Genomic DNA, 14,873 nt, shown 5'->3' on the forward strand with positions numbered 1-14,873 from the left:
CTTGTGCACACGCTACACAAATTTGTGACCTTCTTGTCAGCATGAAAGAGGAACTCTGCTGATACTTAAAAATGTCTCGAGTGTAGAACGACATTAATACATGATGAAGAAGCTCTGGCAATAAATATGTAAAACTCAATGCATTGTACAGCTATAACTAATCTATGGGAAGGACAAACAGGCCCTCATGGTAAAGGTATGTTTTAAAGGTTGCAATATTCAACCGAGGGTGAGTTTAAAGGAGCTCTGGTGTTTTTTAACTTATTGTCTATCGGATTGATCTGTAGCGTATGAATGATTACCATGAATAATAATTTGAATGTTTTTTCTCTTTAGTTAGAAAAGAACAGCAAACCTGTTGATTCAAAATATACTTATAATGGAACCCAATGGACAGGCGCTGAGTTTTCTGAGAAACGGAAACGTGCTGAAATTATTGTGTGTGGTAATCTATGGTACGAAATAGATGCAATAGATGGAGATTCGTTGAAAAATGCTGGAGTATTTCTTTAAGAAACTCAGGGTTAGATTTCCTAACAAAACCCAGTCACAAGAGTCAACTCAGTTTATGTTGGGAAAAATGCAAAAAATCAGTGTACTAACTAAATCCAGTCTTCTTTCACATAGAACTGTTCAAGGACCCTAGCTCAAAGGCCTTTGCTACCAATGAGCACAATGCTTATTGATGTAAATAATATAAACATTAAATTCACTGACACACATAATGAAAAAGATGAAAATTGTATGAATTTCTCTGTGAAGCACTGAAACCAACTTGAAAAGGCGCTTCAGACTCTACCTCCTGCATTGCGCTCTTATGTGGCATAATGGGAGAATCAACGTTTAAGAAAATCATTGTTGTATTATAATGTTGGGAATATGATGCCTAAATAAAAATAGAAGCAATTCAAACACAATAAACTTTTATTGCAAGCCTGTATTAAAAAAAAACATGAATAAATGTATAGTCTCTGCGTTATTTTTTGTGAAATGTACTGTACTTTTGCATGGTGTCTTAAATTGAATCTTTTTGTTTATTTTTCAGGTCCTTTCTTTAAAATCGTTGGTGCCATTTGTTGTATGCTGCATTTACAGTCACATACAGTCAGGTCCATAAGTATAAGGCTGCAGACAACATTCTTGTTATTTTAGCTGTCTACTACAACATATTAGATCACGAATATGAGCCTTTAGCTTTAATTTCAGCTGTTTAAAGTGTCAATGCTGAAATACTCTTTACAGTGGTGGTGAATGGAACCAGGGGTCACAATGCCTACAACACAGATATAACTGTTTTATTTACTGTCCAAAATGGCCAGTGAAGATACACAAACCTACATGTCTTCTGATCTTTAGTATGTTATGTTGATATTGGTAAAATAGCGTTAAATCCGAAAACAAATTTTCTTACAACACCCTACACCCAGAATCTTCTCAAAACTACTGTAAAACAAGTTCTCAGATATCAGGCAGCGTATTCGTAACCATTTCCATGTAGTAAACTTTCTGTGGGGGAGCTTTTAGAGGCTTTAAACTCTTCAGACGTCTGGTTCCTATCACCACCACTGTGAACAATTTTCTATAGAATGGAGTACCTCACATCAAATCATTCAAAATGACTTTGTTTACATCTTAACCATTTAATTATGGAGTATTCAGGAATTTTGAAAAATCTGTGGAATTCCCTTTCAGGACAGGAGATATGCAAGGTTTGACCAAGTCTCAATGCCAGTTCAGATATTTGAACACTTCTCTCACTTTGAGCTCGCTTTTTACATTTAAAATTAATTAAATTTTTAATGTAAAATTACATTTACAGAATTTTCCATTGCCTTAAATGTAGTTCATCAGCCATGGCATGTTTGGTGTCAGAAGTGCTTTCGCTTTGTACTGTGGATGTGAGTCTAGTTAAGCTAACAGGTAATGGTAGCTTATTGAACATAAATCAGTTTTCAAGATGGCTGCACTGGTTTTAGTTATGTTATGTACCTTTGGCCATTTTTATAGACAACAGGATGTCATACTGTAAGGATGTCTATTTAAGATTACTTAACAACATTGAGGCAGTGACTGAGGTCAAGTATGCGGGTAGTACTAATTGGTGGGGTTTGACTTTTCATTTCTTGTTGGCTACGTTAGCCTCGTAGCTACAGTGTAAAGCCAAAGAAGCAAACTTCAGAAACCAAACATGTCTTGGCTAATTGACATTACATTATAAAGTCAAAATTTGTAAAAAAAAAAAAAATAAAATATTGTTTTGCCAGACTATGTCTTTAATGTCATATACATGACACTATGGAGTTTAGTTTAAGACTGACAAGCTGAGGTGAAGTGAAATGAGGAAAGCCTTCATTATTGAGGTATCCATGAGATTGGTGCCAAATTTTGTCCTCTATCCTTCCATTACAAATTGCTCTTCCAATAAAGCACATGGATACCTGTCAGCTGAATTTACTGATCGAGTGTCCAGGAATTTTACAGGGTTGAGGTGGCAACCATGTCTGTCAAGAGAAACAAAAAATGTGAAAACAAAAATGATCAATGATGAAACTTACATTGTTCACCAGCCTTTAAACATAAACTCTTAAACGATGCCACTTATGCTTAATCATGACAGTTAATATTACAGTACGTTATTTTATGGCTAAATATGTTGGTGTGCCATGGAGGGGAGCAAAACTCAAGGACAGATGAATTATTATTTTTATATTAAACATGTGTGTAGTATTGGAAAGAGACATTACAAATGGCCCTCTCTTCATGTGACGACCAGGACTTTTGTTATGAAACTGAAGCGTCACTCGTGAAACAGGAAGGTGCAAAGTTGGCGCGTGTGTACAGACAGTGCAGCAGTAGTTATTTACGAAAGATTAGTCCGTGTTTAGTCTTGGCCTTTACTTTTGTAGCTCGTTTGTCACTTTGGTTGGTATCATGACGAGGAACAAAACTGCGTAAATAAGCTGTCAGTCGTCGAGAAACAGCGTCATGTGGAAACTCCAGCCTGCAGAGTCTGAATCAGGTAGCTGAGCTGAGAGTTTAAGGGCTAGACTGGCTGTGCGTTGCTAGAGCTGTTGTACTGCTTGGTTGGCATGCAAATATGGTGTAATGTACTGTCAAACCGTACACTACTAAAAAGATGGTTCTTTAAGGGCTCTTTGGTAAAGAAAATGGTTCTATCTAGAACCATGAGCTCTATACAGAACCAGTTCATGCTAAAATGGTTGTTTACATGGTAAAATTGTACCTCAGATGGAGAATGTGTCATTGTTCTAGATAGAACCATTTTCTTTAGCAAAGAACCCTAAAAGAACCATCTTTTTTAGAAGGGAACTGTATGCCTTGAAACATTTAACAAACTTAAAAAAAATTTTATCACAAGGATTGTCAGTAAAGGATCATATAGACTAAGCTCACTGATTCCTCTCTGCTATAATAGCTGTTGTTGTGTATGTATGTTTTACAAATACTATCCTGTTCTGAAACCTAGGGACGTTCTACCTGCTCCCCGGTAAAGAGTATGTAGTGGGTCGTAAAAACTGTGACATCCTCCTGGCCAATGACCAGTCCATCAGCCGTGTGCACGCCAAACTTACAGTCACTGAGCAGGTGAGGAATAACAGCTTGAAGGCCATGCAATCCTTGGAAACTGTAAATGAGTCAGATACAAGCTTTCCTTTTCACCTCCCAAAATGTTTCACTCATTACTTCTTGCAGGGTACAGTGTCATTTCAGGTTGAGTAAAATGGGGAACATGTCCACCTATTAATAACAGTGTCTGTTTTCTGTAAAATGAAGGCTTAATTATGAAAGTGTTAAGCGTGTATATGATTACATGAGGATGATTCACAAACCAGCATACTTGGGTGATTAACTGTAATAGCAGTCAATTGAAAATCTTGCGTAGAGGCATTTATCACTGTTGGGACAGAAAGAGCTGCTACATGAAGAAAGAAATGTCCAGGTGATTTTGCATCAGTTATCTGATTTTTGTGGAATAATTTAGTGTAATAACAGTTAAAAGTGCAAAGGATTCAGACACATGATAGACAAAATTAGATGTGATTAGGTATCATGCTGTTATATTGTTGCAGTATCGTCCCCAACTATATTACCTGTACCTACCTGCAAAATTAATCTCCAGCAAGATCGCTGATGGGAGGAGTTGTCTCTCTACAATCATTATCAGTGTCCACTTTATTAGGAACATCTGCACAGTCATGTAATTATCCAGTCAGCCAGTTACTATGTCAGCAGTAGTGCATGTAGTCATCCAGACACAGGCTAAGAGCTTCAGTTCATGTTTATATCAAATGTTAGAATGGGGGGAAAATGTGATCTAACATCTAATCGTTGTTGATGCCAGGTGGAGTAGCTTGAGTGTTTCGGAAACTGCTGATCTCCTGGGGTCTTCACATACAAAGAGCTTACACGGAACGGGGCAGAAAAAAGTCAGCAACAGTTTTGTGGCCGGACACGCCTTGTTAATGAGAGGTCAGAGGAGAACAGCTAGACTTCTTCAAGTTGACAGGAAGCCTACAGATATTTGAATAATGGCTCTTTACAGCTGTGATGATCAGAAAACCATCACCACATTAAACTTTGAGGTGGATGGGCTACAACAGCAGAAGTTCACTCCTGTCAACCAAGAGCAGGAATCTGAGGCTAGAATAAACACAGGCTCACCCAAACCAGACAGCTGAAGATTGGGAAAACGTTGGCTAGTCTGATGAACTTGAAGATCGAAGGAATGTTTCCAGCACCTTGTTGAACTCATGCCATGAAGAATTTAGGCTGTTCTGAGAGCAAGGGTGTCCTAATAAAGTGGCCAGTGAATATAAAAAAAAATAATAATTACAATGCATAGACTGTTATCAAACATCAAAAGTTGAGACAGTTTTAGGTACTCCTTACAGTGGTTACTGCAGTAGTTACTCCTTGGACCTCACATTAAAGTTCAGACTTATGTAACACACTGTATCATTTTATTACTAAAAATACCATCCACAAAAATTCTGACCCCATGGTTTAGTTGTTAGGTGATGTGGACTTGTTTCCCATTTTAAGAAGTATTTTGTGTTGCTAGCTGGTACATGTGCCCAGAAATGTATATTAATGACAATAATAATAACTATAATTAATTGGAAATCTGAATATCACCTTCAAGAAGGCAGTGACTAAATGAGCTTAACAGAATATGGGGGGCTTTTATATATCTTGTACCATTACTTAAAGTAGAATAACTTCAAATAAGCCACCTTTTCTCTTATTTCTTTATTCATGTATTTTTGCGTGTCTGTTTAGAAACAGTGTGTAATTATGACCTGGGAAATTTGTGAGGTGAAGAAATGTTGTGTTAAGTAGTGATATATATATATATATATATATATACAAAATATGACATGATCACTGTGGATATATGTGAAATATAACATGCCTTTTTATTTTCTGTATTACTGCGTACAGTGGAGTCTGAAAGTCTGAGACAACATTGAAAATCTGTAATCTTTTTCCTTTAAACCTATAAATAAACAACTGAAAGTTTTAGAATCCTGAACATTTGAAAAAAAAGAAAAGTCCTGACAATTAAAATAAAGAATAAATATTCAAATTTCCGCACTCTGTCTAGGCCACTGTTCAAATTGAAGTCAGTTTGTGACATTGACCCTGTTAAGGCCTTTTAACAAAAAGGACAGATTTTTAGTCGTATCTTTTCCATTGAAAGTGGATTTGATCAACTGATCAGAGGCTTTTGTGTGAATATACGGAGTCCATGCCAGCTTGAGTGCATGCTGTAATTAATTCCCCACAAGGGGGAAAATACTAAGAACTGAAATTTGTGTGAACATTCAGAGATTCTACTTTTCCATCAATTTTTATGTGGACAATAATGTTTATAATGAAAAACTGTATTAAATTAGAAAAGAACTATTATGACTGTGCTTCCAAGTTGTTTGCAGCAGATGGCACAGTTTCCCTTTTTGGAGCTTTTGATCACTGAGAGAGGAAAGTGTTGACTAGCTTTTGTGTTTGTGCTGTTGCAGACTGTCACACTGAAGGACAGCTCCAAGTACGGCACTTTTATTAACGATGAGCAGCTGGCAGCTGGCTCCACCAAGACCCTGCGTGCTGGTGACAGAATCACATTTGGGGTCTTTCAAAGCAAGTTTAGGTGTGTATCCCCTACACTGATGCAGAAGTATACACACACACACACATACATAAATATACATATAGTATGTAGATATTGACCTTTGTACCAAATTAGTTTAAACTGTAAAAAACTGATAAAAAAAAAAAAACAATATTCAGACCTTAGATATTTGCAAGGATCTATTTAAACCTAAGGCAATAATTGAATTAGCCAAATTTAAATATAATAAGCTAAGTATATGCTTATTAAATTTAGCTTATATTTATGTTTGGCTTCTTAAGTAGAGTATATACTTCAACTACCATATACTTATACTTACAATTGGAAGGTAATACTTATATTTTTTGCCATTTTTTTCAATGTTTTCTTTAAAAAGTTTTCTAAAGTAAAGTTTAAAGTTTAATTCTTAAATGTATCCCTGTCCCCCATGACCATCATGGTTGGTATAGTGTAGTGGATAACACTGCTGCCTTCTACGCTGTAGACTGGGGTTTGATCCACGCCTGGTTCAAGACCCTACACTATACCAATAAGTGTCTTTGGGCAAGACTCCTAACACTGCCTTTGCCTACCTGTGTAAAAAATGATTAAAATCGTAAGTCGCTCTGGATAAGAGCGTCTGCCAAATGCCATAAATGTAAATGACACATGGTGAGCAGTTAGATCCTATTGTTTTGTAGTAAATGTGTCCCAAAGTCTGAAAATCAGTGTGGGACATTAAGAATTGTCACTAACGAAACAAAGATTTTCAGCAACTAAGTAAACTTTTTTTGTGTTTTATTGAAAATGTTATGATTTTGTGTGTGTACAGCTGTTCAAAGCTATGTTTGCCAGTCATGTACGTTTGGTGACAATTTGGAGGTTTTATTGTTGTGTTGTTAGTGACTATGTAGAAATGTTAAATCATAAATTTTAATAAAATATGGTGCCTTCCCTGATGTGCAAGGTACCCACTAATACTCCCTCCATACCATGAAAAAACTTGTTTTTTGAACTTTACATTGGTAACGATCTGGATGGCCCTTTTCTTCTTTGACCCTGATGACACAGCTGCTATTATTTCCATGATTCTTTTATACCCAAGCATGATTGCATCACCTGCTTAGAATGGTTTTTGAACGTTTCACAATGTTCCTACTCTTAAATTGCCCCTGTCCCAACTATTTTGGAACACGCTTCGAGCATCAATTTCAGAATGAGTGAATGTTTACAAAAGGACAATGAAGTTGATAAGGTGAAACATTACATATCTTGTCTTTGTACTGTTTTCTTTCAAATACAGTTCAACTTAGATTTATAAATCACTGTTTGCTGTTTTTATCTGCGTTTCTCATAATGTCCCAATTTTTCTTTGAATTGAGTTACACATACAGTTGTACATGTGTGTCTTTTTTAAATCAAGCCTTCTGTCTTTCATTCTGTCGCTCTCTTTTGCTTTCTCAGGCTGGAACTGAACTCTGTGGTGGTCTGCTCATCCTGTGTCGATAATGAGGGGAAGGTGGCTCTTTCACAGGCCGTGCAGTCGGTTGGAGGCCGCATGGTCAACTCTTGGTCACAGGACTGCACTCACCTTGTCATGCCCACTGTAAAGGTCACAATTAAGGTCAGTATTACAATGACTTTAAAACCCTCTGTGTTCTGTGAAGATTTCTGGGTAATTAATCAAGATGTAAACAAAGTCGTTCAAAATGACTCATGCTTTGTGAAATGCTCCATTCTACAGAGATGTACTGAGTCAGAATTGTTCACAGTGGTGGTGATAGGAACCAGACATCTGAAAAACAAAACCCTACTTCTCAAAGTTATTACATGAAGTGGTTGTCTAAGACATTGTTTTAAGATACATATAAGAGAATTTTTTTCTTCAGGTTTTTTATTTTTTAAATTAAATCCTACTTTTTTATGTTGAAGAGGTACATGTCGGGCATTGTAAGGCAAAATAGTCCCCAAAGACCACTTTCTACCACTATTTTACCATTATCAACAGTACATGTCAAAACTCAGAAGACATGTTTAGGTTCATCGGTCGTTTTGGATAGAAAAAGAAATGGCTATATTCTTGTTGGAGACATTGTGACTCCAGGGGCCATATTACAGAAAATTCTTAAGTCTGAGATCACATCTGCTTTGTTGTCATGGTGACTTCAGAAGTTAGGACAGAAGCCATTACAGAACAACAGTCTATAATCTTATCTTATTTCCAGATAAGAAAACGGTATTACAGAAACATCCTAAGTTGCCAAAATAGCCTGAATATTTTCTGAACTTTAAGACAACCTCTGAGCGTCTTCTGTTTTAATCGTCTGTTTCAATTGTTTTATGCAGTGATAGGCAGCACAGTTCACTATAAGTAGCATAGTGACGCTATTTTTATCTACATTGAAAACGGTGCTTTGTGCGTTAAACAGCGGTTATTTAAGAACTCAGATGCTGCACACATGATCTCCACCGTCCCCTCTTGTTACCTTTGGGTGTTAATGTTTGATAAAAACTCCTTAGATTCAATATTACAGCTGGTGAATAATGAGGAGACAGAGCTGAACGGGTGTCTGTTTATTAGGAGGAATAACGTTAGCGTGCTCGGCTAAAATGTTTGGGAAATGAAACTGAAACTGTGGAGCAGCGACGCTCTGGAAAAACAGCACGAAGCGCTGAAACAATATTCTTAACTTTTGGTTTATCATGCTTTAGTTTATTTGACCTTTTTTACATCAGTAACGGTAGCTAACGTTAGCTGTCTGGCTAACTAACTTGATTACGTGTTTACGTTTCAGCTGTGCGCGTGTGGTCGGTTGCTAGGTAACAGGCACGACAGTTGATTGTCAACTTCAATCGAGAAAATTCAGATTTCCTAACTTGAGATAAGATGCTGTAAGATAAGATAAGGTTCTTAAGGTTCTGATTTGCTTCTGTAATACGAATTTGTGAAAAATCTTATCTTGACCTGTCAGATCTTAAGTTAAGACAAAAAGGTAGGAATTTTCTGTAATACGGCCCCAGGTTCCGATTAACATCACTGTAAAGAATTCTGACTCAGTATGTTTCTGCGCAATGAATCATTTCACATCAAACCACTCTGAATGATGTTTACATCTCAACTATTGAATTGTGCAGAAAATTTTTTTTTGATTTCTCCGTTAACCATTTCAGCTATTCCGATAGCCGCATAGGCACCTGCTTTGGTGAAATCCATTGTGCGGTTGAAACTCTTGTGATTTTGTGTGCAGACGATCTGTGCGCTGCTGTGCTGTCGGCCAATAGTGAAACCAGAGTTCTTCACCGAGCTCTTTCAAGCTGTGCAGCGGAAGGGAACCCTTCCCAAATGTGAAAAGTAAGGCCTTGGTTTGAAGCTCTGCGTAGGTGTTATTGAAATAACTGATTTGTGTAGGACCTTTTCATGCCGTGGTTCTTATTGGTTAAAAAAACTTGAACATGGGTTGTACTCGAGTCAGTGAGCAGCGTCAACGTAGTCTAATAGCAATTATAAACCCCTTCTATTATTTTATTGAATCATCAGGGCTCAGGTCTTGTTTATGTTTGTTTTGTATAATCCTGACCCTAATCCAGATTAATAATGTAAAAACAAACCCTTCCTCTCGCAACTCGTCACGTTCTCTATTGTCAGGGCCATCAGTCTCAGATTGCTCACCTCAGTTGCTGACCTCAAATACTGAGCTACAGCTCAGTGTTCCCAGATCCAGAACACCTGATTCAACGCATTTAGTAAAGACTGGAGTTTGAGTCAGCTGAGTTAGATGCATTGGAGAAGGGAAAGCATGACTCAGGGGTTTCACAGGACTTGGATTGAGAACAACTGACATAAATCACTGTTCTTTCTCACACATCGCTGTGAAACAGGAATGCGCTCATATAACGTTTGTGGACCAAAAAGAATAACTGATAATTAACAGTGACCTTGTTTTGGCCAGTGTGTGATTTGTTTTTAACCTTTTTCACATTGTAAACATTTATAATACATTGAAAAAGTCAGGGGATTTATTTATCATGTATTCTGCAGTCAAAATTGCCACGTTATTCATTTTTCAGCATCAAGAAGAAAGCTGAAAATGTATAGCCATCAGAAAAATAAACAAAAGCCCCAACAACTTAATATTATATCAAAAATATAATATCAGACGTTGCAGTGTTTAGTGTATCCACACTCTGTCTTTATAACAGCTTCCATTCTTTTCAGTTTTGAATTTGTTCTGAATTTGCAGGGATATGTTTCGAAGGTTAGTCTTAGAAGCTGGTTAGATTTTCTGCTTCTCATGCTCCAAACACATTAAATGATTTTGAGGTCTGGACTCTGGAATGGTCAGTCCATTTCTCTAAGAACACCAACAACAGCAAATTTCCCTCTTTTTTTGTCTGTTTTATTTTCTGAGTAAGGACTTTTGACAGCTACACATCCTTTCAGAGCCATCACATTGACTTCTCACAGCGGAAGGAACAGACAGAAACACCTGTGGATTTTTTCAGATCTGAAACAAGAGTGGAGCTTAATTTTCTCCTCTCTCTCAAAGATGAAGCCTGAAGAAATCTGTTGAACACAGAAATGGTCCAGAAAGTTTTGTCTTCCAGATATCAATATAGATATTATTACATGTAGGCGAGCTCTGCCACACATTGAAATGGCATTGAATTAAAGTAAGAAATCTGCCATGCTTTAACATGATCATATAACAAAATCAGCTATTTGCACTATAGGCTGTTACCGCTAAAGCAGCTTCAGCAAAGCTTGCTGATTTGTGTTGGGTATTTTAGCCAAGTGGCTGGTCTTAAGCAGTGTCAGCTTGCATGGCAATATGAATATTTTCACTTCATAACAACCTCATACATTCGTACAAATGTTAACAGGCTAAACACGTTTTTGTCTAATACAGGGTGTGATGACTTTAGATTTTTGAGAATGGCCTTCGTTTTCCCTTAGATAAAATGGCTTAAGGCTTATGTGGCAATGATGCTGACTACAAATGACAATACATCCTTAAAGGTCTATAGAAGTTGTGTTTCTGCCTGGATGAGCAATAAAAACTTTAAATCTTTTCATTGAGCTTATAAACAATGAAAATGGCTACAATTAGTATCTGTACATGAACCAGAGCATGCATAAGTAAATGTTATATTGGCTGGATTTATGGGCTGTAATTACAGTGGAATAATTAAATTTCCTCATTTATGTTAAATTTGTAAGTGAAAATATTTTAACACATCCTCTGCAGAGAACACACTTCTGCTCACTTTTATGCACAATTACTGTTTGTTTACTGATTTTTTTTTTAAATATTAAAAAAATATAGCGTGAAATGTGGACTTTGTAAAGGTTGTGGCGTTTTATATTTCAATATTTTCAATATGTTAAACTCAGCAAATAGATTGTGCCCTTAATTTTGTAGAGAATGGCATATTTAAGTTTGTTCTCTGTAGAGCAGAGGTGTCAAACTCAACCAGTAAAAGGGCCATATTAAAAATCTCATTACGTCTGTGGGCCAGAGGAAAGAATTTATTTATTTTTTTTCCCCAATTAATGTTGTGCTATAACCTGTACTGGCCAATTTTTAATTTAAAATATGCATAAACTACAACAGTAAAATACAGGCACTTGTAGTAGACTTTGAAATATTACATGGACACTTGAAATATTAAAAATTTAAATGTCCCCAGGTGCTCAGTCTTTCAGACCTACCTGTTTGCTCAAACTAGACACTGGCATCCTCTCTTTGCTGCAAGTTTGTTAAGACTTGGGCTCAGTTTCTGAGCTGCTGAGCTGACGTTAAGTGTTTAAATTGGCTGAACTGCAGCTGAAATGCATTTTGGTGGTATGAGTGGTGTGGAATTGTGCAGAATTGTGTAGAATTGAGGTGTAACTGCTGTCCAATCAGTTGTTGTTGAGGGTAGGAGAGTCTGAGCACATTACATTGCAGTGCATGCTGTAGTGCAGCACACTGCGAAACGGGCTAATATTAATAGAAAATTTAAATACTTTTTCGGGCCTGATAGGATTGTGTAGCGGGCCAGATCCGGCCCGCGGGCTTTCTGTTTGATGGGCTGTAGAGAATGTGTTAACTTACTTCTTGCCGGAAAATCAGCAAAATGTGTCATTTGACCAGGCGTATCAAAACTTTTGCATAATGCTGCTGTCAGAACAAAACCTCTCCAAAATGCTTTCATTTTAATGCAAGTGAATGGAACCAGACTCTTTGTCCAAGTAATTTTGGGCCATTTCTTTTGGTCCATTCATCATGAAATTTGCACACAATGAAAAGTGCAACAGGCACTTTCGAATTACGTCAAAACTGAAAAACGAAGAAAATGGAAATACGAGGTTTTGTTCGGACAGCAGCGAGAAACTTGTGCACCTGTGTAGTGAATGGCGTAATGTTCACACCTCTGGTTTGTTTTACTTGGAGGACATTTGAACACAGCTGGATGTCATCCCAGAAATAGTTTTGAGTTTTAATCACTGCTATGACTTATTGTGTTGTCCAGCTTCAAGCCGGAGATAGATGAACCCAGTCTGGCTAAGCAAGAGGTGGACCTGGGTCCCAGGCCCGAGAGAAAGTCTCTCTTCAAGGATAAAACATTTGTCTTCTTCAACGCCAAACAGGCAAGAACTTCCTTTTACTCGTTTTACTAAATGTTTTTTCCCAAAAATGATGACTAATGGTGCATGACAAACTGCTAAAAGAGCTCTAATAGCTCACAGCAGGCATCACTGTTTCAGGAGTCATCTGCTGTGCATGTTGTATCACCATGGATCTGACCATTACTTCAAACACTGTGCAGTATTGTATTGTGAGTCATGGAGACGTTAGTAAATAGTCCATCATCGTTTCCGCTTCTATGGACCATTTGGGCTGGTGTCTGCATGAACTAAACTTACTAATGGCAAGGCAAGTTTATTCATACAGCACATTTCATACTCGAAAGCGATTCACTGTGCCTTGCAATGTAAAAGGAAAAACAACATTAAAAGGCAAATAGCTTAAGAATGACAAACAAGAAAAATAAAAAGTAATATAGACTGCGATACTCAAGTCTTTTCCAGCACCCTGAGGGTGGGTTGCACCAGCAAGGATTCAATTAAACAGGGTTTAGAGCTAATCAAAGGTTTTTTTTATTATGAGTTACACTACTGAATTTTAAACAAGAACCACAAATCTGTGAGTAAAGCCTTAACCTACAATTAAAACCTTAATCTTCCATTAGTTTTGACTGTCCACCATGGGTCTGGCAGTATAAACAAACAGCAACATCGTTACTCCCAGCAATACTCTTTATCTATACTTTATCCCTTCCCTTTTGGGTGAAAACTAGCATAGGGCTCCAGCAAAAACAGCTCTCTTAAGCAAAAAGCGAATTTATACACTCGCATGTAAAAAGAAAAACTTAGCTTAGCCATTTAGCCAACACTAAGCTGGTTAGCCAACACTAAGAGTTTGTTATCTATAACATCTGTTGGTAATTTAGATAAAAAAATAAATAAATTACAAACGCTCTGTTACTTTGTATGTTGCAGTTTTGCAGTCAATGCCCTGTAATTACTAAAATCTAAAGCCTAACTCGAAATTTTATTAGAGAAGCCTGTTAGCTCTCTGCCAAGCTGTTTATTATCGATCAGCTAGTTCAACAAAACCATAGATATACATTCCTAGATGCCGCGTTGTCTGTTGTTGTATCTGAGGTGATACGTCTGTGTGTCCGCCATGTTGAAGCGGTCAAGATCCACTTATGAACAAATCCACTTGTATTGAGAGATGAAGAGTCTCAAGATTAAATCAGCCACAACTTCTTATTACTCAACCGATTTTCACCAAATTTGTTTTGTTATAATTCTCAGACAGACTAATCTAGGCTGCATGGACTGCTCTCGGTAGCTTTTATTTCTTTTATAACATTCCAGCATGAAAGTATTCAGTCTACACCTGATGTTAAAAACCGAGTTTAGCGCTCCAGTAGAAACACAATCTCACACACTTCAGCAAATCCATGAACGTGTGAATCACTTCTGATCTTAATACACATAAAAATAAAATAAACCCCCTAAAACACAGTAAGAAGGACGAAGCTAAAGTTGGCTTTTTATTCGCCAGCTTCTTGTTCGAGTTTTCCCGTTCCACCTTAAATGGTGCAGCAGTCACTTTCTGGTGCCTGAAGCTGCACCATTTAAGGTGGAACGGGAAACTTCGAAACAAGGAGCTGGCAAATTAGAAGCTGACTTCAGGATCATGTAAGAAGGTGCTAACGTTAATCTACTATGAACATCTACGCAGATTAAGGAATGCTTTAACTTACCTAGCTACAACATTAACCATCATTGTAAATAAATAAATACTACATAATATGTGTGATATTCTTGAAATAATATATCTTTCTTAAACTGCCGCTCTGTAATGGTACTGAATGCAGTACCATTACAGAGCGGCAATAATAATGTCCAGCAGCAATGTTGACTGCCACAAAATGGCGGTGCCGTTGACGTGCCTGGCTGGACCCAACGCGGCATCTAGGAATGTATATCTATGAACAAAACCCTGTTCTTACCTGAGGTATATCTAGTCTTCAGTCTTTTATTTCATATACTTGCAGTGTCTAGCTGCATATTGTGCATTAGTGAGATCATATATGAGATCATACATGAGATCCTACACATTTATACACCCGATTCTCCGATGTATGTACCAGAGATGATAAGAGGCTTAATGCTATGTCAGGTAAG

At 37.2% G+C, this 14,873-nt stretch overlaps 1 protein-coding gene across 1 annotated transcript in view; it reads left to right on the forward strand.

Annotated features, from left to right (window-relative positions):
* Window positions 1-2,812: 2,812 nt before the first annotated feature.
* The window catches only part of nbn (nibrin), a 31,406-nt gene continuing 19,345 nt past the window's right edge, over window positions 2,813-14,873 (forward strand). The window contains exons 1-6 of the mRNA XM_036593089.1: window positions 2,813-3,019; window positions 3,488-3,606; window positions 6,042-6,169; window positions 7,595-7,754; window positions 9,379-9,482; window positions 12,644-12,761. Of these exons, the coding sequence (XP_036448982.1) occupies window positions 2,986-3,019; window positions 3,488-3,606; window positions 6,042-6,169; window positions 7,595-7,754; window positions 9,379-9,482; window positions 12,644-12,761 (663 nt within the window). The 5' untranslated portion in view covers window positions 2,813-2,985. The remainder of the gene's footprint in view (window positions 3,020-3,487; window positions 3,607-6,041; window positions 6,170-7,594; window positions 7,755-9,378; window positions 9,483-12,643; window positions 12,762-14,873) is intronic.

Source organism: Colossoma macropomum, unplaced genomic scaffold (genome assembly GCF_904425465.1).
Source record: "Colossoma macropomum unplaced genomic scaffold, Colossoma_macropomum, whole genome shotgun sequence".
Taxonomy (NCBI): domain Eukaryota; kingdom Metazoa; phylum Chordata; class Actinopteri; order Characiformes; family Serrasalmidae; genus Colossoma; species Colossoma macropomum.